The sequence below is a fragment of the Pipistrellus hanaki genome (assembly GCF_964339955.1).
Source record: "Pipistrellus hanaki genome assembly, chromosome: 8".
NCBI classification, from domain to species: domain Eukaryota; kingdom Metazoa; phylum Chordata; class Mammalia; order Chiroptera; family Vespertilionidae; genus Pipistrellus; species Pipistrellus hanaki.
This window is the reverse complement of record NC_140510.1, coordinates 83,248,973-83,274,441: the sequence shown is the minus strand read 5'-3', so window position 1 is coordinate 83,274,441 and position 25,469 is coordinate 83,248,973. Positions and strand designations below refer to the sequence as shown.

The following is a 25,469-nucleotide window of genomic DNA, read 5'->3' as shown; positions in this document are numbered from 1 at the left end:
AGCTGATCAATACACACCTTGTTTCATGTGTGTTTCTGCTTAAAGACACTTACTTTAGTAGCTGTGGCTGATTAACATTGAACTTGCTGCCAACTGTACTGTAACTCAGGCGTGAATGAAACTTACCTAACACACTTATTTACCACTCTGCTTGAGCCTATTCTAAACAGCGACATCACGAACAAAAATCACAAAAATGGGGGGTGGGGGGGAGTGGCATTAGATAGTCCATCAAAAGGACACGCATTTGCAGCATGAAAGCTGAAACAAGGAAGCAGAGCTGAGCCTTGGCGGGCCTCGGCAGGGAACTTGGGCCCCAAGCACGCGCAGACACCAGGCCTGTTATTTTGGAGTTACAGACAGCATTTAGTGAGTGGGCAGATTTGCAAGTACAGAATCTGGGAATAATAAGGGTTCCAGTAATGATGTCTCTATCTCCTTTTGACAGATGAAGAAACTGAGGCACAAGAGCTTCCGTAGCTTCTCGGAGGCACGGAGGGCAGAGCTGGGATTCGATCCCTGTATATTCCAGAGCCACAGAAAGAGCAGCAGCCTCCTAGCGTGTGTAACCAGCTGCTCACGTGAGAAGGTGTGTCAGAAATATGAGACTTGCCCCGCGTTGTGCCCCTGGGGTCGAGAAACACCGCCCCCACGTTTTTGTAGTTGAGGCTGGTGAAGCCAGGCGCCCGTGGGAAAGAAGGGTGGTGGGGTTAAGACATTTAAGAGCCAATCCCCACAACCCTAGGAGGAATACTCTTCTACACGTGGAGAGTTTTTCATTTCACAGCGTGGGCTCACATGACCTGAGAGCAGATCAGATTGTCTTCTGCCCTTGGAAGGGCTTTGAGAAAACGTTAGCTCATGTATTAGTGTCGGTGCGATCGCTCAGGCAGGGGCCCGGAGGGCCTGGCTCTTTCCCCCAGCGATGCTGCTGGGCTCCCTGAGCTGACTCAGGCCAGCCAGGCCCCTGGCAGGAGCTGCAGGTCACACAGCCTGTGCCCTGGGCCGGTGAGTCACAGGAAGCGGCTGCAGAGGCGCCGAGGATCCTGCTGCAGGAAGGAGCTCGGGGCTCCCCGCAAAGCTGTTCCAGAGCTTGCACTTGTACCTTCTGGAAAGACAGAGGAGAAAGGGGAGGGTCTGGTGCTGTTCCCAGAATGGGGCCTCAGGCCCCGTGAGTTCAAGATCAGTGCTTTCTTTACCAAGATGCTAGCCACTCCAGATCCCTAAGAGGGTGACTTTTCAAGGTTCTTCCCAGGCCACCTACAATGCCCCTTCCCCCTTTCCTGACCTGCATTCGTCAGCCTTAGCTAAGGTGGAAGTTCCCGAGGAGACAAAATTTCTTTCTCTCCCACGTCATGTGATCTAGGTTTACGGGAACTTAGCATTCTCTAGGTATCTTAAGGTGATCTCATCAATGCACTTTGTGTAAAAAGTAAATTCTGCATAAAATTTGGGTAAAACCGTTTATTCTGTCAGCAGCTGATGTCCTTTTTGGTCTGGTTAGTAAATATTTGTTCTATGCCAGTTACATACTGTGCACCCTATTCCTCTGTGCTTTTTCAGGAAATAATGGGTGAGAACAGTATGTGTACCTGTACTGCCCGACATGTGGTAAGAGTGTACTGAGTCGCTTCTCACTTATTTTTTTCATTAACTTTTAAAAATTTGTGCTGGTGCATTTAATATTAGAGACGAAAGACATGCAGACATATGTACAGTATAAAGAACAGCTATCAAGTGAACACTCCAGGGCAAAAGATAGCGATTGCCAGTCCCACGTTCCCCATCTCTGATCATATCTAGAACATTGTGATAGACATTTTCTTGCCTTTTTACAAATTAAATCTTTATTGTTGAAAGTATTACATATGTCCCCTTTTCCCTCTATTGTCCCCTTCTAGCTTGCCCTGCCCCAGACCTTCAGCACCCTGTTGTCCATGGGTTATGCATATATGTGCAAGTTTTTTGGTTGATCGCCCATCCACCCATCCTACCTGCCTTCTCTTTTGAGGCTCCACAGTCTGTTCTATGTCTCTGGTTCTTGCTTTTCTTTATAGCGTATGCACCTATGTATGCACCTTAACTATGTACTTTAGTTCTACCTGCTTTCAAACTTTACATAAATGGGATCAAACTGTGTATGTATGTTCTTTGTGAGAGCTAGCCAAGCTGCCAAGTTCAGCTCAGTTTGTGGTTCTCTTGGCTTTGCAGTGCCCTTCGTTTGATTCACTCCTTCTACTGTGGATGGACTTTTGGGAGGTTTCCAGTTCGGGGCTATTCCACATCCTTTAGATTTTAAAGTCAGCACATCAGGTGGAATTGTTCCTCCTTCAGCCATCCTGGCTACCTCCTGGGTCCTCAAGCATACACCTGTCTCAGGGCTTTGCACTTCGTGTCCTGCCTGCCTGAAATGTTCTTCCTCCTTCTACCTGCATGGGCAACCCTGTCATTTTACTCACTCAGGTCTCTGCTCAAAGCCATTGCCTCAGAAAGCTCTTTCCCATCATCCTCTTTAAAACAGTACCCGCCCCCTGTGGTCATCCCTTATTCCCGTGTATTCCTCCAGAGCTCTGCTCACCACCTGACATACAATAGGTGCTCCTTGTCCCTTCCTCCCGGAAGAGTGGAGCCAGCCCCACCTTCGTAAATGTAATTAGGTCACATGTGAAGAGTTTGTGAGTCTGGAGACAGGGGTTCTGGCTTCATTTCTACCACTCACAGCCCTGTGACCTGGGGAAATAGCAGTTCATTCATTCAGCAAGTATTTATCCAGCATCCAGTAGCAGGTCCTGTTCTGAGCACTGGGGGTATATCACTGAGCAAAATAGATAGCAATCCTGTCCTCAGTGGGCTTTTATTGTGTTGTGTTGATGGGAGTGAACAAACAGTGAACATAATAAGTAAATCAGAAGATGCATACGTGTGTAGGGAGGAGGAAGGCAGAGCAGAGGCAGGAGCACGCTTGTGATTATAAATAGGTTGCTTCACATAGGCGTCACCAAGGAGGAGGAGTGTGTAAACACAGATGTGAAGGCGGGGAAGGAGTGAGGTATGTGGATATCTGCGGGAAATCATTCCAGGTGGATGAATCAGCCATACTAGGGCCTGAGATGGGCATGACTGGTGGGTGTAGGGACCTGCTGAGAGGCCTTAGAGACCAGGGAGGGTTATACTCTGGAGTCAAATGGGAACCCTCTGATGGGGGGGGCGGGGGGTACTGAGGGCCCAGGGAGATGTAATCTGATTAACACATTGAAAGGATCATTTTGACTGTTGTGATGCTGAGAATAGAATTGGTGGAGGCAATGGCAGAAGGAGGTAGATGAGTGGGGGGAAAAAGATTCAGGAATTCTTATGCAAGACACTGATGCTCTGACTCCGGTGGTAGAGGTAGAGGTAGACATTTGAACATGTATTGCCAATAGGATTTTCTCATTGATTAGGTGCCGGGGCTGAGAGAGCCAAGGATGACTTGAAGGGTTTGGCCTGAGTAATCTGAAATAATGGGGGTTCCATCCTCTGAGAGGGGAGACTGCTGTGGGAGGTTTCCTGAGAAGAGCAGGTGCTTAGCTCTTGAACTCTCTGTTAGACATTTGCGTGGACATGGGCAGAAGGTAGGTAGATATAAGACTCAGATTTGACAGCCATCCGAGCTGGGGATACAAATCCAGATTTAGGAGTCTTGCTCATGAAGATGGTACTTAAAGCCACAATGACATGACTGGGAGTGAATGTGAGCAGAGAAGGGACCTAGGACCGAATCTAATCTTTCTGAGCTTCCTCCCCTGCCTACATCACTGGGGTCTTGTCAGGACCATCTTCCAGCATTTAAAGCACTTCCAGCAATGCATGGAACACCATCACTCAGGCCTCTGTTTCCGCCACTGGAGTGGAAGGTGGGAGGCATGGGCGCCCATCAAGGAGCAGGGCCAGAAAAGAGGGCCCGTGTCTTCCTTCCTGCACTTGAGGTAGGTCACGCCTCAGGTGCTGAGGGAAGTCATGAGCTGGGGGTTAAATGCTGAGAAAGCTCCAAGGACCTATGGAACAATGCTTACATTTGGGGTTAAATACTGTTTAAATATTGAATTAACTAGGTAACTGAAGGGGCTGAAGTATCTGTCTTGGAAGGAAGGGAGAGAGAGAAGGAGAGAACAGAGATCTTAGACTCACTGCTCCTCCCCATGGAGGGAGGAAGGGAGAAGCCTGGAAGCCAGGCGCCCAGTATGCTGGCCAGTTCCTACCGGGGAATCAGGGGCCTTAGGTAGTGATGGGGTGGCATACACAGCCTTTTGAGGTTTTTTTTTTTTTTTTGTGTGTGTGTGTGTGTGTGTGTGTGTGTGTTTGTGTGTGTTGCTGTTAAGTAAAAATTTTATCTCCTCAGTGTTTCAGAGCTTCCGTGTTAAACCAGTGATCGCTGGCTCGGGGCCGTCTGGGGGGACAGCAGCCAGCCTTTTGTGCAGGGTGTTTTGTGGTTTTTTCTCAAATCTTTCCCTCACTGCCCTTGGTGGTGAGGACTCACGGGAAGTTTTTAGGCCAGTTTTATGTCTTGTAGCACGTTGCACTGAAGCCCCCCAGGTGGGAGCCCAGTGTTTCTGAGCCCGGTGTCTCCCTTACTCTAGGCCATTCTGAAAGATAAGACTCCCAGCGATTTGGTCGTGTGCCCCCCAGGGGGGATTGAGGGTGGAATCTGAGACTTAGCTCATCCTACTTTTTTGGGAGTAAAAGCAGCTTCTGCTTCTACTGTAATGTCAGAGCCACCTCTCAAATGCCTGAGGTTAATAAAATATTCAGCAGCAGCAGATGGTGGCCAAGGGCAAAACAGCCGCCCTAGCTTTCCTCTGTACCTTTTAGTCATCATTATGTGGGAGAGGGGAGGGGGGCTCCTGATTCAGTGACCCCTTCCTCCCTCCTGCTGTCCTCCCTGGACTTCTGGGCCCAGACCTCAGGACCTTTGCATGGAATCTCCTTCCCTAGGCACCAGAGTCCTCCAGATGACAGTCTCCAGAGGCTCCCTACCTGCCTCTCCAGTGGGGGGTTTAGGCTTTGCTTTGTTCTGCTCCCCACACCAGAGGGTATAAGGTTTTAAGGGAAGCGGCCTGCCGCCTGGCCTGGGTGGTGTGCAGGGTATAAGGAGCAGGGACAGACGTGCCCGCACTCAGAGCCCAGGACCCGGGGAGCCAGGCCAGGTCTGCCAGGTCCTGTGGAATGAGCACACCCTCATTCACTTTCATCTTGACCAGGATTTTGATAGAATTATTAAAATGTAATGGTTTATTTGGTGGTAGAAACTACCTTTTCTGTGCCCCAGAGAGACCTGACTGGTAACTCCGAGGAGTAAGAACGCGTAGGGAATGAGGTCCAGGCAGAGGGCGTCTGCGGAGTGCATGGAGGGGCTGCGGGACAGGGATGCGCTGCGGCTCCCAGCAGCCAGCACCGGACAGAGCCCTTGCTCGCCCCAGGGAGAGGGCCGTGGCGCCTTTTCTGTTTCTATGTCGTCGCAGGGGTCTTCAAACTACGGCCCGCGGGCCACATGCGGCCCGCAGAGGAGTCTGATCCGGCCCGCCAGGTTTTTTGGGCAGTGAGCGCAGCCGAGGTGTTACAGTAGGAATTAGTAGTTCATATAGTCCGGCCCTCCAGCTCTCTGAGGGACCGTGATCTGGCCCCCACTTTAAAAAGTTTGAGGACCCCTGGACTAGAGGGTCTGAGGCTCCTGGGACACAGGGGGCGCTGCTCCTGATCAGGGCGGAGCTGGATGTGAGAGGACGTGAGGCAGCACCTGTCTGCAGACATGAGCGGAGCGCTTCTCAACGGCCCGCGGTGACCTGGTGTGAGCTTCCTCTGAGCTTATAGATCAAGAAAGCGTGGCCAGTGTTTTACACTGCTGGAGTCATGCCCATGGTGTATGTGAGTGTGTGTGTGTGTGTGTGTGTGTGTGTGCGTGCATGCATGTGTATTGGAAACAAAGTGTGTGTGTGTGTGTGTATTAGGAACAAAGGGTGTGTGTGTGTGTGTGTGTGTGTGTGTGTGTGTGTGTATTAGAGACAATGTGTGTGTGCGTGTGTGTAAGTAGCTGGCCAGGGAGGTAGCTGTCCTAGTCTTATCAAAACACAAAGAAATGGTGGGTTATTAAACAAAAAGTGGCTAGATCAGGCATGGTCACATGTTATTACTGAGTATTCAGACAAGTACTGGCCAATCTCTAAACTTCCTGCTTTAGGAAAATCTGTAAAAAGTGGCAACAGTGTGTTAGACCTGAGTGTTTTTTTTTTCCGAAGACTGGGGTCCCAGCTCTGTTTGATTCACCCACCCAGTACTTTTAAGGCACCTACTGTGTGCCCTGCCCTGCTGGGTGAGGTGGGGGGTAAAGGAAATACCGGAGACACCCCCTGCCCTCGAGGAGCTTACCGACGTGTCGAAAAGACAAGACTTATACGAAGGAAACAGATTTAGGGAAAAAGGAAAACCATTTTCAGGAAAGAACGAGGGTTTCAGGCCTGAGCGGTCCATGGCATCCAGGCCTGGGCGGGGGCTGGCTGCCTGGAGAAGCCCCAGATGCATCTGCCTGTTTGTACAGGTTTGCACTTGACGGTGCAGTTGCTATCTGAGCTGCTCTGCTGTGGGCGTGCCCCTGGCATGGCATCTGGAGATCAGGTCTTGTGACATGTGGCTTCTTGGATTCGCTCCATCAGGGACTCGTGCTGGGAGGGCGTCAGCCGGCTGCCTGTCCCGGAGAAGGCCAGCAATTCCACAGGCTGGCCCCCGCCTGCAGGGTGGGACAGGGTCCCCACCCTCTTGACCTCGGGTGGTTGGGTAAGGGGAGGGGTGGACTGTGGAAGCCCTGGAGGGAAGCCCTGTGCAGGCTTTATCACCTCTGCGCAATCTGTTCCCCGCAGAAAGCAATCGGAGTCCACGCCTTCCATGCCATCCACCGCTCTCCAGTGACTCTTCCTCGTTCTCCCAGCATTCTCTCTTCCTCTTCCTTGGCTCTCTCCTGCTCTCTCCAGCTCCCTCCCGCCGCTGCTCCTTAGTGCTGGCTGTCCCCTGAGGTCTTTCCTGAGCCCCCTCTGGTCGCGGCTTCAGCGCTGATGGGAAGACATGTGCATTCCTCCAGGTGCAGATCTCCAGCCCTGCCCTTGCTCTTGAGCCAGATCCCGACCTCTCTCTGCAGGCCCTGCCGGCTCCCAGGTCAGCTCTGACTCCTCTCCTCCCGCCGTTGTGCTGCGTCACCAGTCACAGGCCTGCCCCTTCCCCCTCAGATGCTGCTGGAGTCCACCTCCCCAGTTTCCATTCCCGCCACTGTTTCCCTAGCCCACACCTCGCTCACTCCCACCCCAGCCAGTTTCAAAATGTTTGGCATCCCCTATGTGTATATTTGGCAATAGCACCCCACCTTTTCTATGCCCTGAGAAAACTTCTTTATGTCTCTGACCAATGAGATTTTAAGCAGAGCAGCTGTTCCGGTTGTGGTGGTTTGTGAGCTTCTCTCTCTGCCTTGGGAGGGTTTGCCCACCTTCTGCACCACTTCCCCCCACACCCCAGGCCCTGATGCTAGGCTCTCCAAGAGCAGGGCCTGAACATCGCCCTGCCCTCTTATGGCAGCCTCCTGAGCCATCTCTCTGGTCCTTCTTCACGCAGTTATTTCTCTAAACCCAGAGCTGGCAAGGCTCCAAACCCCCTTGTTCACCTGCCACGGCTTATGGAGTAAAGCCCAGACTCCAGTGCTCTCCTCAGTCTGACCCGCATCACCTTTTCTTCTCCGCGTCCCTGCCTTTCCCGCCCTCCATGGTGGTGTAGCTCTGCGGGAGCACCTGGCATTGCCCAGCTCTGCGGAACTGAGCCTCCACACCTGCGACTGTGCTGTTCCCTCTGCGTGGACCACCTTTCCCCTGGCTTCTCTTTCTGCTGAAAAGCTGTGTATTCCGCCGAGACCGGTTTGGCTCAATGGATAGAGCGTCAGCCTGGGGACTGAAGGGTCCCGGGTTCGATTCCGGTCAAGGGCATGTACCTTGGTTGCGGGCATATCCCCAGTAGGGGGCGTGCAAGAGGCAGCTGATCGATGACTCTCTCATCGATGTTTCTAACTCTCTATCTCTCTCCCTTCCTCTCTGTACAAAATCAATAAAATAAAAAAAATTAAAAAAAGAAGAAGAAAAAAGAAAAGCTGTGTATTTCTCAGGTCTGTGTTAGGTGTCGTTGCCTCCATAAAATCTTTCTTGCACTTCCTTCTCATACGAACACACAATTTGTCATTCCTTCTCTGCTACTACAACACTCTGTTCATTGTTTTTTTAAAAATCCACTTATCCCATTGCTGTATAGTCACATGAAGGGCAGGACAATGTCCTGTATATTTTCAAGTCCCCGAAGCCTCGAACCCAGCACCCAGCCTACACCAGGCACCCATTCCCGTGTTTGTTAAATAATCACAGCTGAGCGAATGAATTTGATATGCTCCTTAAAGCCCGAATGGGCAGGGCACCAAGGCATCAGTTGCCTCAACCTTTCATGGGCTCATCATTCCTACGGAGAGCCAGGCCATGGGAGGGTTCCTGCTGTTGAACCCCAATTTGGAGACTGAGACTTTGTTTCCTGTTGCCAGATTTCCTCAGTACCAACTACTGAGTATCTCAAGCTTGTGGAGATCTCCACATTTGCCTTTAGCCCACCTGTCAGTGGCTCATATCCCTCCTTCCCAGATGCCGTCTGCTTCTCTGGGCGTCTTCCGCCCGTCCTTATCTGCCATTCCCTCCGGCCACACCTGCAGGTGTGCTTGCACCCCATTGGTCTAGCTGGATCAGAGAATGGCATCCCTCACCAGAGAGCATCTACCTGCTGAGTATTTCCGAAGAGTGGGCTTTTCTCCAGCTCCACGCCATCGTTCTAATCCTGATGCCTTTCATGTCTCACCTGAGTTACCCCAGTTGCATTTTAATGAATCCTCGGGTCCACTCTTGACCCCTTTCAAGCATTCTCCTCTCCACACTTTAGCCAGAAAAGTCTTTTTAAAGTTATAATACTGTCATGTCACATTGCATTCCTTTTAAACTCTTCCCTTGCTTTTAGGAATAAAGAAAACATCTATATCTATAATAATAAAAGCATAATATGCTAATTAAACCAGATGTCCTACAGGATGTGCTTCTGGACGATGCTACGGCGGGCGGGGGCCAAGGCAGAGGCTTGCAGCTACTGCAATGAACAGGGACCAAGCCCCTTGCACGAATTCGTGCACTGGGCCTCTAGTTTCTAAATAATGTAAGAAAAGAAAATGGTTTACAAAGCCCTGTGGTTCTGGCCACAGCTACTCCCCCAGCTTCTCTTTCACTGGCTGGCCAATGTCCCTTTTCTTCTAGGGCATACATAAACTCTGCTTCCTTTCACCCCAGACCCTTTGAACATGCCTGGAACACTGTTTTTTCAATATAAAGCTCCAGCATTCCTTTATCCCAGTGCCTACCCCCATTAGTTCTCAAGACTCCCTAAACTTCTCCTGTGATAGTTTTTCATTATGCAGTCATGTGATCACTCATTAATGTATTTCTCTACCTAGACTCTAGTGAGGTCCAATCAAGGACCATGTCTATGTTGCTCATGATTTTATTGAGCTCTGTCATTAACATGGAGTTGGTGCTTCATGCATACCATTAGATGAAGGGAATAGCCCCACCATGACCTCACCTGTCTGGTCCCACAGAAGTTTACTGGGGCTGTGTACAAACATGTCCCTGGTATGAGGCTCTGCCACTCATCTCTCTAAGCCCACGCATGGATACTGCCTTTTAAAGGGTAAATCACAAGACCAACATGAAAAAGTGGGACTCCTGAAATTCATACTCAACATCCCGCATTATTTATTGAAACTACTTGGGTATGCATGTTTATCATTTCATTTTCTTTGTAAGGAAATTGATAGATATTTCATACTATTGTGCTTTAAATCTACTGTGCTTCCTTGAATTCAGAGCCAGTAAAAATTCATCTCTTTATGTTAATTGTATTCTCCTTTCAATCACACGAGTTCTAGTCCCCACTGAATTTCCTTTTTTTGTTTTGTTTTAGCTGCCTGGGTACTCTGTTAAATTTTATGTTTAGCAGTAAAATTACCTCTGTCCAGGTATCTGATCACATCTCTTCTCTGCTGTTTTTAAAATGTCTTTTTTATTATGCTATATTTAATTGTTAGAGACAATTTATATCTCTTTGTTAGAAATATATATTTATATATTACATTACATATTACATAATGCTAGAGGCCCGGTACATGAAATGTGTGCACTTGGGGTGGGAGGTGGGAGCCCAGCCTGCTCCGTCGGGGGATGTCCAACTGTTGGCTAAGTCATCAGTTGGACATCTTTAGCACTGCCACAGAGGTGAGAGAGGTTCCTGCCACTGCTGCTGCGTGCGCCAGCTGTGAGCCCAGCTTCTGGCTGAGCAGGGGCCCCCCTGTGGTCACCTCTTGCATTGAGCAGGATCAGGCTGAAACTGGCTCTCCAATATCCTCTGAGGGGTTCCAGATTGTGAGAGGGCACAGGCCAGGCCAAGGGAACCCACCAGTGCATGATAGGGGCCAGGGAGGGATGAAGGGTTGTGGGAGGTTGGCCAGAGGGGTGTTGGGAGGACTGTGGGAGGGCTCCAGGGCGTGTCTGGCCCTTCTTGCTCAGTCACTAATTGGCCAGACCTCAACAGCAAGCTAATCTACTGGTGAGAGCGTCTGCCCCCTCATGGTCAGTGCACATCATAGTGACTGGTTGAGCAGTCAACTGTCTGCCCCCTGGTGGTCAGTGTATGTCATAGTGAACAGGTTGAGTGGCCTTAGCATATCATTAGCATATTATACTTTGGTTGGTTGAACATGTGACCAGATGACCAGACACATAGCATATTAGGCTTTTATTATATAGGATATACTATTTATTTTATTTATAATACATTGTATACTTATGATGTATATGTTATATAGTAGAGGCCCAGTGCACAAAATTCATGCACAAGGGGGGGGGGGTGTCTCTCAGCCCAGCCTGCACCTCTCCAATCTGGGACCCCTTGAGAGATATCTGACAGCCCTCTCACAATCTAAGATTGTTGGCTCCCAACATGCCTGCCTCTGCTTGATTGCTCTAACCGCTTCTGCCTGACAGCCTGATCACCCCCTAACCACTCCCCTGCCAACCTGATGTATGCCTAACTGCTCTCTGGCCAGCCTGATTGCCCCTAACTGCCCTCCCCTGCCGGCCTGGTCACCTCTAACTATCCTCCCCTGCAGGCCTGGTCACCCCAAACTGCCCTCCTCTCCTGGCCCAGTCATCCCTAACTGATCTCCCTGCTGGCCCAGTCACTCACAACTGCCCTCCCCTGCAATCCTGGTTCCCCCCAACTACCCTCCCCTGCTGACCTGGTCTCCCCCAACTGCCCTCCTCTGTCGGCCCAGTCACCCCTAACTGCCCTCCCTGCTTGCCTGATTGCCCACAGCTGCCCTCTCCTGATGGCTTGGTCCCTTGTAACTGCCCTCCTCTGCAGGCCTAGGTCCCCCCCAACTGCCCTCCTTTGCTGGCCATCTTGTGGTGGCCATCTTGTGTCCACATGGGGGCAGTCATCTTTGATTACATGGGGGTGGCCATCTTGTGTCTTGGGGTGATGGTCAATTTGCATATTACTCTTTTATTATATAGGATATTATAAAGCCCTTATACACTTTTTTTTTTTTATACCACAGTAATAGCAACCCATATTCTTCATTCGGAGCAACTCTGGCGAGGGATGATGAAAAGAATTTGTGGAGTATGCCTCATGATGTGTCCCACACAGAGGCGGACGATGACAGAGTCCTGTACAATTTGATAGTGGTTCGCAATCAGCAGGCCAAAGATTCAGAGGTAAGCACTTTTTGAGATCTTGTTGTGTGCAGATGACAATGTCCAATAAAAACAGCAATGAATGAGAAGACCATGAGAAAGAATGATGAAAGGTTTGACCTGAAGGCATTTTAACAGAATATAGTTGATAACTATAGCTGGCCTTGGTAGGCCTGCTTGGTAAACCAATAAGACTGATATCTTATTATAACCATAATGAGACAAATTACAACAGCACAGAAACAGCAAGACAGGAAGGACCTGAAGATAAATGAGAGAGAGTCCATCTCTCACTTTTCCAGGTGTTCAGCAAGCCACAGTCACAAGAGTCACACTGAAGGTTAGAGGGTACTTTGCATTATCACCAATTCCATTAGTGGGGCCTGAAAAGCGGTTTTATTGTTTTTCTAATTAGATCTCCTTAAGTTGATCAGACAACAGCATATCTGCCAAGTTTGAGATGATTTTTGTGATAAGGCTTGCGTGGATGGGAATGCATGACCTTGCTTTCCCTTTCATTAATGGGAAGAGCCAGTCCTTTCCCAGTTGGGGCTTCTGCTGGTGAGAATAGAGCTCATTCTTCTCTTTTCTTCCTCTCCTTGCCCCAGTCTGCCCAAAGCTGTAACAGTGACAGGGCCAGATTATATACCTCTTGCTCCCCACCAGCATGGCCAGGGCCTGTGCACACGAGGCAGGGGCTTGAAGAGGGGTTTGGAGCTGAGCCCAGCAGCTCTCTCTGGGGAGCTCCTTTTCTCTGCCCCCCTTGTCTTCACTTTTGAAAAGGTGGTGGAGGAGGCAACGTGAGCTACAAGGTGCTCTGAACAGACACAGCTCCAAAGTGGCCCTTAGTGGCATTTCTGTTATTCTTGGACCTGTGCGAGGAGCCATCCAGAAGCCTTTTTGTTCTCCTCGTCTAAGAAATGAAGTCAAACCTACCTCTAGAGCAGTGGATCCCAACCTTCCTAACGCCGCGACACTTTAATTCAGTTCCTCATGTTGTGGTGACCTCCAACCATAAAACTATTTTCGTTGCTACTTCATAACTGTAATTTTGCTACTGTTATGAATCGTAATGTAAATACCTGTGTTTTCTGATGGTCTTAGGCAACCCCTGTATATGAGGTGTTTAAATCTCAACAAGTTCCATATCTATTATTATTGCTGACTTCCTTTTCCACCCAGGAGGAAATTGGTGCAAATTTTAATAAAACAGAGGATTTTAGTTTTGAAAGAAAAACAAATTCTACCTAAGAACAAGGGACCCTAGATATTTTGCACAGTACAGTTTGGAAGCTCAAGTAAGGTATTAAGAAAAACTGAACATTATGCTTTTCCTTAAGTAGCAATAGCATGAAAGAGCCCAGGAACATCCATATTTGGATTTCTCTGAAAAAATGAAAAATAAGTTCAAAACAGTGTGTGTGTTACTTATATTCCCCTATTTTATCTGAAGCTGGAGGAGGAAGGGTGACAAACAGATAAGACTGAATTTGCAGTGTTTTCCTAAATTTAAAAAAAAAAAAAAAAAAAAAAGTAGGACACATGGGAGAGAGAATAATGAAGCAAAAGCATGAAGTTAAAAGTAACTCACAGTGACAGAAAATGTAAAGAGGAGCATTATTTTAATCTAATGGAATCCACTTTTCATTTACACAAGACTTCAAAAGCTAATGGAAAACTGATTTTCAGCAGAAGAAATAATGCATTTGCAGGCCTCCAAAAGTGGAAAAATTATTGCTCTTGTCTTTGAATGATGTAAAATACTTTAATTTGACTGAGCAATAGTAAACAACCTCAAAGTCATGGCACTAAATCATTCTTCTTATGTTCATTCTCATTAAGCCAGTTGTACTTCACCTAACACACTCTGTTCTAGGGAACTTAATAATGGTTAATGAAATGTCAATGCACCTTATTTATTTGTGTAAATAATGTAACCAAATGGAAAGCTCTTATCCTCCAAGATATTCATAATAATGAAAATAGGGCCAGGCACTGTTCAACCACTTTACATATATTAACTATGTCCTTTTCACAGCCCAGTGAGGTCGGCATCATTATTTCTTTTCATACAGCTCAAAATTTGGAGTTAGGATTTGAATCTAGGCTTTGTGAATCCAGAGACATCCTATATAATAAAAAGGTAATATGCAAATTGACCATCACTCTAACACACAAAGTTGGCCACCCCATGTGGTCAAAGTTGGCCATTCCCATGTGAACACAAGATGGCCACCACAAAATGGCAGTAGGGGAGGGCAGTTGGGAGGAACCAGGCTGACAAAGGAGGGCAGTTGGGGGCAGTCAGGCCTGTAGGGGAGAGCAATTAGGGGTGGCCAGGCCAGCAGAGGAAGGCAGTTGTGGGGGACACAGGCCTTCAGGGGAGGGAAGTTGGGGTGACCAGGTCAGCAGGGGAGGGCAGTTAGGGGCAATCGGGTCAGTAGGGGAGCAGTTAGGCATCTGTCAGACTGGCAGGGGAGTGGTTAGGGGGTGATCAGGCTGGCAGGCAGAAGCGGTTAGAGGCAATCAGGCAGGCAGCATTTTTTTTTTTTTTTACAACTTGAATAAATCAATTGAGCCTGAGAAGAAACTGAAACCATAAAGATGCTTCAAACTTTTTAAAAATTACAGTTGACTACTTATAAATTGGAAACACCAGGGGTTAATATCAAGTTAAGCTTCCAGGCACCTATTTCAGCGTTGGCTTTGGTTTTTTCCTAGAACAAATGAATGTGACCACCAGAGATGCCTGTCTACCGTGCAGTCACGGTGCCTCCCATGCATTATCTGGCTTCTCATGGTGGCCTTTTGATGTAGATGGACTCTGTGTTAAAGAGAAAGACACACACAAAGCGGTGAAGTGACTTTTCTTTGTAGTGTTCAAGCAGAAATGAGCGCCTGACTCGGGTTCAATGCCTTTGACAATGAAGTGGAGATAGAAAACTACAAGGTTCTGAGGATTGAGGACAGATATAGGTGAATTATTTTCTTTGTTCTTTATTTTAAATGTAAATAGGAGCAATAAGGTAGTAAAATAAGTGTATAGTCATAGAACTTTATAGAATAGATGTAAGACACTGTCCAACTTAGAGATTTCTCTGAAAGGAAACTCCAATGTGTAATTGTTTTTACAAAGGTATCGAGGCTATTCAAATACATTTGTCAAATATTTGCTTATGTAGTTGATGATTTTTTATAACAAAAGCTCAAATATGCCTGAACTAGTAATCGATGTCACATGTTAAATCAAGCAGATTTGATTTGTAATTAATGTGTTGTCAGTTCTTTATATACCCAAAAGACTAATATTTTTCAGTCTTGATGTTAATTTCATGTAAAGGATATAGGAAATTGTTTTCTGTTCTTTTAAACATCCCACTTCTCAATTCAGTATGAGAACTCAGTGGTTGATATTGCCATTAAGTTAGAATTTCCACTTTTATCATAGTAAGGACCCACTTCTAGTTTCACAACTTACTCTTAGGTCAACGTGATGGATACGTCCCTTGGGGAGGCTGGTTGGTTGTTCATGTAAAGCTCACAGGCTTGCAAATACCACGGGTGATATCACTTCTGCACAAGATCTCATGACCAGCTATGTAGGTTTCTGAACTTGATTTTCTCAGGGAACCTAAAGCTGTTGGAACTTGGAGGGCTATATTAGGGTTCTCAGAGAAAGAAAACCAATAGAATCTGTCTATCTGTCTATCTATCTATCTATCTATCTATCTATCTATCTATCTATCATATCTATCTATCTATCATCTATCTATTATCATCTATCTATCCATCATCTATCAACCTATCAATCATGTATGGAGAGATGTTTCTCTTTAGGAATTGGCTCACACAATTGTGGAGGCTTGGTGAATCTGAAATCTGATGGAGGAAGCCAGCAGGCTGGGGAGTCAGGGATGAGTTGCAGTTCAAGTCTAAAGGCAGGCAGCTGGCAAAATTATTTCCTGCCCAGAGATCAGTCTTTGTTCCATTCAAGCAGTGCTTCTCAACCTTTCTAAACCTTTCTCAGGTGACTCTGGGTACTGTGATGTAAATATTTGTGTTTTTCGATGGTCTTAGGCTCTACAGCAGCTTCTGTGGGTTGCGACCACTAGCAGGGTCGCCTAAGACCATCGGAAAACAAAGATATTTACATAACGATTCATTAACAGTGGCAAAATTGCAGTTATGAAGTAGCAACAAAAATAGTTTTATGGTTGGGGGTAACCACAACATGAAGAGCTGTATTAAAGGGTCACGGCATTAGAAAGGTTGAGAACCACTGCATTAAATAAAGCCTTCAAGTGATTGGGTCAAGTTCAGCCACGTTATAGAGGGTTATCTGCTTTATTTTCAGTGGACCAATTTAAATATTAATCTCATTCACAAGCACTTTCACAGAAATATTTATAATAATCTGGGCTCGGTGGCCCAACCAAGTTGACACACAAAATTAAATACAACAGAGGATTTTATTAACACCAAATTCACAAGAGACTGTCAAATACATGGAACCATCTGGTAGGCCATGAACCTGACAGGTCAGTGCAGTCTCTTAGTACATTCTATAAGGGAAGCCAGTGATTGTAGCGGACAGTGGCTTGGTGAAAAGGAATCAGACAAGGTCAATGACAACTGACAGTTACGGAGCACTTATTGCATACCAGGTGCTTCTTGAAGTACTTTTTATATACTGTGCTAACCACCATTTCTTCCAGATGTGATACTTGGTGCTTTCATCTCTAGTATAAAGCTATCCCTGACTTTGGGACACCCTGACCCTTGATGGTGGTAGACAGAGATTTCTGAACATCACTCCCAGGCACTGGACATATGGAGGCATTTGGGAGGCAGGCAGCATGTGGAATCAAGGGAAATTCAGAATAATGTAATATTGGATGAATCTGGGGCTGAGATCAAGGGAGGTATTTCAAATAAAGACTCAACTTTATGAGAAGCACGGCAGATACTCAACTGAGCCAGCCGACTAGGAAGGGAAGGTAGGAATCTAAACATCACAGTCTAAGTAGAACACAGAGATTTTTGCAAGTAGAGCTTAACTCACTGCAAAGACTCAGGAAGTCCTACTACCCATTTTCTCCCACAAATCCCCTTGACACTATTTTCCCAATCAAATAACAATGTCATCTCTGTGCCCATAGAGAGCCACACTTTTCCAGCTGAAGACACAGTCATTTTCCTGATCTGTTATTTAATGTACATATAGCTGGACTGAGGGCACCGAAACTGATGAGGCTATTGAGTTTTGAGGAATCTCTGTCTGAAGGGACTGTGCCAGCATTCAGTCAAAAGGTGCATTTTGTTCTTGGCTACAACACAAGTGAACCCACGGGAAGTGGTTGCCCCAGAATGGTATCCCTTGTGATCAAAAATAGCTCTTTTGCTTCCCCGTCAGTCATTTTGGCTCCTTTCACCAGCTTGAAATGCTTTGTAAGGTGTTAGTCTAAATATGGAATCTGAGGAAAACCAACTCACCCACCAGTTTTGCAGTTGGCATTTCATCCTGTGGATGATCTCACCTGGTTAAACAAAGATATGTGCTATTTGTAGTTTCGCTTGGAGAATTAAAAATCTGGAAAGAAAAATATTCAAGGAAAGCACTGGTTAAACATATTGTAAAAAGCTATAGTAGTGGATGCTATACAGCTGAAAAAATAATGAGGTAGGATTTATAGGTACTGACTTGGAAAGACAGTTATGATCTCTTTCTAAGTGGGTATATATAGTACTATCCCGTGTGTAAAAGATAGTTCATCTATCTGAAAGCATAATATAATTTCTGGAAGGCTACCTATGAACTTGTGAGCCAGGGTGACTGCAGGGGAGTTAGGAGAGGAAGGAGGGAGCTTTTAATTCCCTGGTCTTCTGTTTAAAACGAATTTTAGATCCTATGCATGTATTATTACTTCATCACACATACACTTCATACAAACTAAAATTCTCTCGCTTTTATTTTGCAGCACACTCTGGTGGCATCTTTCTAAACAGTCTGGCTTTGCTTTACTGTGGGTGTGCTGGAGAAAGGGGAACGGGAGAGTGGAGGGAGAGGGAGGGAGAAGGAGAGACAGGGAGAAGGAGGGATAGGGAGAGAGGGGAAGAAGGTGAAAGGGAGAGATGAAGAGGAGAGGGAGAGAGGAAGAGAGGGAGAGAGGGAGGGAGAGAGGGAGGGAGAGAGGGAGAGAGTGAAAGAGGGAGAGAGGGAGGGAGAGAGAGAGTTAGTTTAGGAGGAGCTGGAACAAACTTTGAGGAATCCTGCCAGAGGGACTGAGGCAGAAAGCTTGAAAAACAGTGAGTGGGTATTTAACCTTTCAAGGCTGTGAGAGTCTCCTGATGAATCAGGCTCTTTCTCTGGAGCTCGGTCAGTGGTCTCCTGATACATCAGGCCCTTTCTCCAGAGCTGGCTTCCTCTGGGGCAGAATTCATATGGTAATGACAGAGCTGAGTTTGTGGGCTTCTTCACCACCCCTATGCTGTCAGCCCCGCCCCTTCCTCTGGTTGGGCTTGCTCCTCTCGGTATAACCGAAAATGGCTCTTAATTGTACCGAGGCCGAGAGACCTGGAAACTGACGCTGTGGGACTTCCCGGGGTTGAAGTGTTGAGCTGGGCATCTGAGAGAGCTAATGAGGTGTTGTCTCCAAGAACAGCTTGGCTTGCTTTCTGGTTTGGACTGAGCCCAGGAGGAAAATGGTAGCCCCCACCCAATTCTTATGAGGGCCCAGGTCTGCTGCTTCTCAGACTTAAAACCCCCAAGATATTCCGGAAGGACACTGTAGTTTTCTTGATATGAACTGTCCCTCTGTCCGGGTGCCCCAGCCCCAGCTACCTGTGGTCCCATAATCGTTACTCACGATCGTTCCATGTACAGTGCAGGCGTGAGCTGTGCCCTTTGATGGTTTTGCAATCCAAGAGGCAGGCCATGTGGCTCATGAGTACTGACTGGGTCAGCCCTCCAGAAATGCTTGTCATGTTTTAACGACAAGTTATATGAGGTCAGGTCACACCCGGCTCTTTTACCACGTTGCTGTTGTCATAGTTATTAAAGCACTTGACCCGGAGTGAATGTCAGTGGACCTGAGTCCAAATTAACCTCATTCCTTTTGTAAATAAAATGTTTTGCAGTAGAAGGCAATGAGCACATGGGAAATGTGCCTTCGGGCCACAGGTCACCAGTCCTGGCTGTAGCATCGTGTTTTTCAACCAAGAACCAGAAGATCCAGGTGCTGGTGCCTATGAACTCGGCCAGTTATTGAGCAAGTCATAAGGGTGGAGTATGGCAGAGGCAGCCTTTCGTAGATAATCAAAATAATTTTTCTTCAGTCTTATGGCTGACTACACTTCAACTGCTCAAGCTTTCTTTTTATTTTCATTCTTTTTTTTTTTTCCCATCTTTAGTGAGTTTACCAGAAAGTTTTGAAACCAAGCACACATGGTGACCATAAGAATCCACTGTAGTTGAGCTTCTTGTTACACACAGGCCGTGCTGCAGGGATGGGATCTCTTACCCATTTGCACCATTTCTTTTCCAGCAAAACACTTAACATTTGGGGGACTCCGAGGAGCTTGGAGTAGAAATGGCAACAGCTTGCAAGAAGAGAGAAACCTCAGACTTAAGACTGGTTGGGGTGTCTACTCTTTCACCCTAATCTTGCCAATATGCAAAAAATAGAGTAAAAAAAATGCTCTCTGTCATCTTCTACCACATATGCTATTATCCGTTGAAAGTCAGTGAGGTTTCTGTATTTTTTCTAATGGGAATGACTATGCGGCAAACTCTTAAGCCATTTTCCCTTTGCTTCTCCAGGCAGAAGTCTGGAGGGAGGAGGTGATGTGTGGATGAAGTAGACTGTTTGGGGTAGGACTGAGCCACCCAAGGATTTATTGGGACCAGCAAGAAGGGCAGCCTTAACGCACAGAACCTTCTCTTTGCCTTTTGTCCCCTCCTCCCCCCCTCACCACCTCTCAGCTGTGCAAGCCTCTCCATGGTTCTTCTCATGTGACCTTCTTCCCGCATCCCCTTCGGTTGGCTCCTCACCAAGCCTGGCTCTCCCCGCTGAATATCCCATCTATAACCTTTCCCCTCCACCTTTTTATCCAGTTAATGTCTACCCACTCTGATATGCTCAGCTCAACTGGAAATTAAACAGAAGCAGGTATTTGGACAAAACCAGAGGAATTCTTTGGATGGTTTGAAAGAGGACCTTGTGAATCCAAATTCATTATAATTGATGAGATATGAGGAAGAGGAGAGATTTTCTGAGCAGAGAGGCCAGCTCAGCTCAGTGCTCTTCTTTGCTGGGCCTCCAGATACATCCAATATATTGTCATACAGTTTTGGTCTTTTCTGACCTGGGGTTGGAGCAGCCTCATCACCCTGCAAACACAGCTAGAAGCTCAAGGTCCAGTATTCCTGGGAGAGGGACAGGGAGGGTGGAGGTGAAGGCACTGGATGAACTAAACCCTTTCTCATCCCCAAGGATTTTGTGGGGCCCCGGGGCTGAATTGTTTAAAGGGGTGAATCTGGACTGAGCTGGCAGTCAGCTGAGCACATCTTTGAGTGGCCCAAGAATATATATAGACTCTCAGGGGGTGCCCACTGTCTTTCCCATCAGACTGGGGTTGGGTCCGGCCAGGCAGGGGCATTTGAGCAATGATCTCCGTTCCAGCTGGTGGAGCCTCAGCTGATGTGGAAACACTGACTGCCCTTCATACCACTCGCCCCACCTGTTCCTCTGCCCTACTTTGGAAAGGTCTTCCTCTCTTGTTTCTCCTGCTTTCGGTCCCTTTGGACTCTACTTCCAGCCGCAGAAAGCCGAGAGCAGGGCTGCGAAAAATGACCAGGGAGGGGAGCAAGCAGCCCTCTGCCGTTTTCACCCTCCCCCCTTCACTGGCTCAGGATATTGCCACCTGTCTGTGCGTGTCTGTGCGTGCCTGTCGCTGCTCACACAGGGTTAGACCTGGTAACGAAGAGGAACTGGCTGAGGCTCCAATATGCCTTGGCTTTGGGCTGCTGAGTGAGTGTTCAGAAGCAGAGCATGCCTCCGTCTTCACCTTCACATTCTAATCCATGACACAGCATTTATTACCTGTTTGTTTTAAAGGGTTGTTTGGGGACTGGAAAGCACTGCTGGGTAAAGAGCGACCAGAGAGTGCGGGTAGTGAAATGTTTCCCTGCGCCTTTCCTACGGGACTGCCTCCGTATAGCCATTGGCTCTACGTGTTGTTTTTAACTAGTCCTGGCAGCTGACACCTTGCTTATCATGGCAAATGTCTCCTTAGGAGGACACCGGTCATATAGGATTAGGGCCCACCCTGATAACCTCATTTTAGCTTGATTACCCCAGTAAAGACCATTTCTCTTTAAAAATCTGAGATCCCCAGGGGTTAGGACTTCAGCATATGGATTTGGGGGACATAATTAAATTAATAATGGTAGCCATGCAGTGGATAGGATTAAAAATGGTGGTTTTGTTTGGGGATCAGATTAGACCTGTGGGCACAGCGGTAAACAAAGGGTCTGCCCTCAGGGAGCTTATGTTCTACTGAGGGGAGACACACAGCAAATTAATATGTGGGGGTTGTGGTAAGCACTTTGAAGGAAAATAAGACAATACGAGGGAACAGAAGGAGTCTCTGGCTGGAGAAGGGAGATCTGAATGACGTGAGGGAGTGAGCCTTGGAATGGACATTCTAGGCAGAGGGAACAGCAGCTGCGAAGGCTCTGAGGCAGGAACGCACATGGTATGTACTAGGAACAGCGAGAAGGCCAGTGTGGCTGCAGCAGAGGGAGGGAGCTGTTCTCTGGGCCACTGCACGGGGAACATGAGCGAGGACCAGATCATGAAGGCCAGCCGGCCCTGGTGAGGATTCTGAATTTTGTTCTGAGAAGGAGGGGGTGCACTTTCAAACTAAACAGGTAGAAAATATGTATTTGTCCCCTTGCAAGATTTGTTCTTTCCTTCTGGCCCCTTTTACTCCCAGCTCATGTTCCATGGGAGTTCGGAGCAGGCCTGGCCTTCTCTTCCCGTTGAGCGGTAATTCTCCGTAGGTCTCTTGGTCTCTGGGCATGTTGTGAGAAGAGCACGTTGTCAGCCCCTCATTCTGGGGAGTTTTTTCAAAGGTGTTTGCACAGTGAGCTGCCTCGGGAGGTGTAGGTCTCTCTCCAGAGCAAAGCACAGGCAGGCCTGTTGCCCACTGTATCAGGTTCAGGTTTCCCAAGTTCAGGGTTGCTCTCCTGTGAGGCAGCCTCCTGAATGTGCAGCTAACTTTCTATTACTGTGTTGGAATCAAGACTTAGAGAACTCGCATAAAACATGCTGGTCTGCTATTGCTGGGTCCCTGTCTCTGACCCAGGAGTCTCCTATTTTTTTTTTTGCCAGCATTCCTACAACTCTGGCAGAACTTGGTAGCTTGTAAGAGTCAAATCTCAGACGCTTCACAGTTCTTGACACACCCTTAAAATAGCTTCTGTGGTCAAGGCCTCATGACATGCTTTGGCAGGTGTCTGTGGTCGTTAGATTTTTTTCTGTTATTGGACCTCTTCCCCCATATGAAACCTTCCAGGACACTGATAAAACTACACGGGTGGAAGAAGAGGTAAAACTTAAATTTCCTCATCTCAGGCAGCCCGCAGGCATCTTTGGAAAAGATGCACATGGTATGTATTAGGAACAGCGAGAAGGCTGTTCCTAAACACTCTATTGAGCTACTAAAAGGCCCCTTTAAAACTTAAATTTGATATCTAGGAGCAATAACACATTAATTTGTATCAGAGGCTGATTGGTTGCGCCTGGGCAAAAAATTACCCATCATGAATAGGTCAGCACAAATCCGTTTTTCAAAGAAATAGGATCCAGGACTGACAAGTTTGATTGCAGGGTAAGCAGGGGAGGTTGGGGGAGAGGGCCCTGCAGAGCTGGCCCAGCGCATTTGGGCAGGAATAAAAAGTAGAGGAGGAGAATCCTAGAAGAAAGAGGTTCCTAGAGGAGAATAGATGATAAATAAACTCACATTTGAACTACTTTGTTCCTTGTTCCTTATGATTTCTGCGAGATGCCCCCCGAGTTTTGAGAGGAGCCGGCAGAGGGAGAGAGGCACCCTCGCTATCACAGACAGGTTGTGTTGGGGTCCATGTGGGTTCTCATTTGGAAAAGTGAGTCCCCAAGATTGAAAGCTCATCTATAATACTTCACTCTGTTACCTGGGCCTCTGGCAGCGAGTGTTGAAAGTAAAGCAGATGCTTATTTCATAGGAGGAGTGTGGCACAGAAGACAGGATTTCTGGGGTTCAGGCCCAACTCTGCGACTGTCTCCTGAATGTACTGCTGATTTGCTGTGTGACCTTGGGCCTGCCACTCACTCTCTCTGGGTCTGTTTTCTTACCTGACAGAGGGAGTGATAGAGGATATATTTAAAGAGTCTCTATATTTAAATAACTGTGAATTATGGAAAAGTGACATGACTTTTTAAAAATATATATATATTTTATTGAATTTTTTACAGAGAGGAAGGGAGAGGGATAGAGAGCTAGAAACGTCGATGAGAGAGAAACGTCAACCAGCTGCCTCCTGCACACCCCCCACCGGGGATGTGCCCACAACCAACGTACATGCCCTTGACCGGAATAGAACCTGGGACCTTTCAGTCTGCAGACCGACGCTCTATCCTCTGAGCCAAATGGGTTTCGGCGTGACATGGCTTTTAACCCCAGAAACATTAGTGTTATGTTCTTGGGCACCTGCATCTTAAGGACTTAACTAGACCTCCACTCCTGCCCTTTGAATGAGATGCATCCACTATGCTGGGAATGAAAGGCAGGCATATTGCTGAGGGTCAAACAGGGAGAGGGGCTTCCTCCATGCCACATTTCTCTCCATGTCTTAGACAAACTACGGTCAACTCCATTTTACTGGGTCACAGACACGCCCACTCATTTACATAGTGTCTCTGGCTGCCTCCTGCTGCAGTGACAAAGGTGAGTAGTTGTGACAGAGACTTTATATCTTGTAAATGCTAAAATATTTACTCTCAGACTGATGCCAGCACCCAAGCTTTGCCTTTGGTTTTGTGCTCATTGATTGTGCAGATTTAATTTTTTATACCAAAAGGACACATCACCAGCTCCTTTGAGGAGGGCTTTCTGTGCCCACTGCCTGGTGATCCTTGTGGGAGGAGAAATCCTCATTAGAAACTAGCCTTTTCGTTTGTGGGCGCAAAGCATTGATTTTTCTTCCAAACGTGACTACATAATAATCTAGCATGTGAGTTAGTAAAAATGAAAGAAATTCACCATGATTCCCAAACATATTAAATATACCACTGTTTCCCTTTTGCATTCTGTGTTTTAGCTGCACAGACATTGTGTTAGGGGCTGTGTTTGACTAAGAGCATGCCATGGTGATAAGGAGCCAGGCAGATGACCGGTAGGCAAAGGTCTTGAAAATTGGAAATGGCTGGCGGATTCAGGATTCACTAGGCAGCGTCCTAATTGGTTTGGCAAAGGTTCATCCTGTGTCTGTGTTAGCCAGAAAGACTAGAGTAATTATACACAATGTGTTAACCAGTGAGCATCCAGGCAGTGACAGGGCTGCTTTCTCTTAAGTGGCCATTTTTCCTTGAGGCTGTGGCGTTATGTCCTGCTGAGGCTTTGTTAGGGTAACCCACAAATATTTGCGCAAGGGAGACAGCATCTGGAAGCTCAGCTGAAGATTGTGGGGGCCTGAAAACAGACTGTGAGTGAAGTACTGAAATTGTAAGGAGCAGAGTTTTATAAGGCTGGAACTTCAATAATAGCTCCCAGCTGTTATGGGAACCCTGCTGTAGTGCACAGGTGACCTAGACAAGCATCTTGCTGCTCTTGTGGAAAGTTCAGTAGGGCTATGGGTTGTGTTTATAGGGATGTAATATGCTGGAGATGTGCTTGGTGTGATTAGGGAACTGGTTTAGTTTGCAGCTGTGTCTTTAAAAGATAAATTTAGAGGTATCAAGTAAAAGTACTAAAAATTATAAAGTTGGAGTTCAAATGATGGAGGAGAAAGGTAGGGCATGCAAAACCCATTGCCAAAGCAGATTCACAGGGTTGTAGATCTTACTAATACTTGCAAAGACACAGGCAATTGAGAGACACCCACGAAGCAGACAGAGGTGTGGGGCATTGAGATTTTATCCCTAAGACCCCCTTCCTCCACAGGACAGGCCCCTCTGACCCTGAATGCTAGATGTGTCAATGTGAGGTTCACTGGGTTATTTAGTATAGTAGAGAGAATTTATATTATGAAGAACTCCATTGCATATACCTTCTCATTATTTTTTAGTATAGTATAGTGACATGCTCTGGGGAGCCATATCTTGAAGATGTTGGTGCCTGAGTCAGGTGGTCTTTTTAAAACAATATATATTTTATTGATTTTTTACAGAGAGGAAGAGAGAGGGACAGAGAGTCAGAAATATTGATGATAGAGAAACACCGATCAGCCGCCTCTTGCACGCCCCCTACTGGGAATGTGCCCGCAACCAATGTACATGCCCCTGACCGGAATCGAACCTGGGACCCTTCAGTCCGCAGGCCAAAGTTCTATCCACTGAGCCAAACCGGTTTTGGTGA

General features: G+C 47.1%; 1 protein-coding gene across 1 annotated transcript in view; it reads left to right on the top strand.

Moving 5' to 3' along the window:
- MREG (melanoregulin) overlaps nucleotides 1–25,469 on the top strand; it is a 49,247-nt gene that overhangs the window by 7,590 nt on the left and 16,188 nt on the right. Inside the window, exon 2 of the mRNA XM_084891955.1 lies at nucleotides 11,714–11,873. Within this exon, the coding sequence (XP_084748081.1) occupies nucleotides 11,714–11,873 (160 nt within the window). The remainder of the gene's footprint in view (nucleotides 1–11,713; nucleotides 11,874–25,469) is intronic.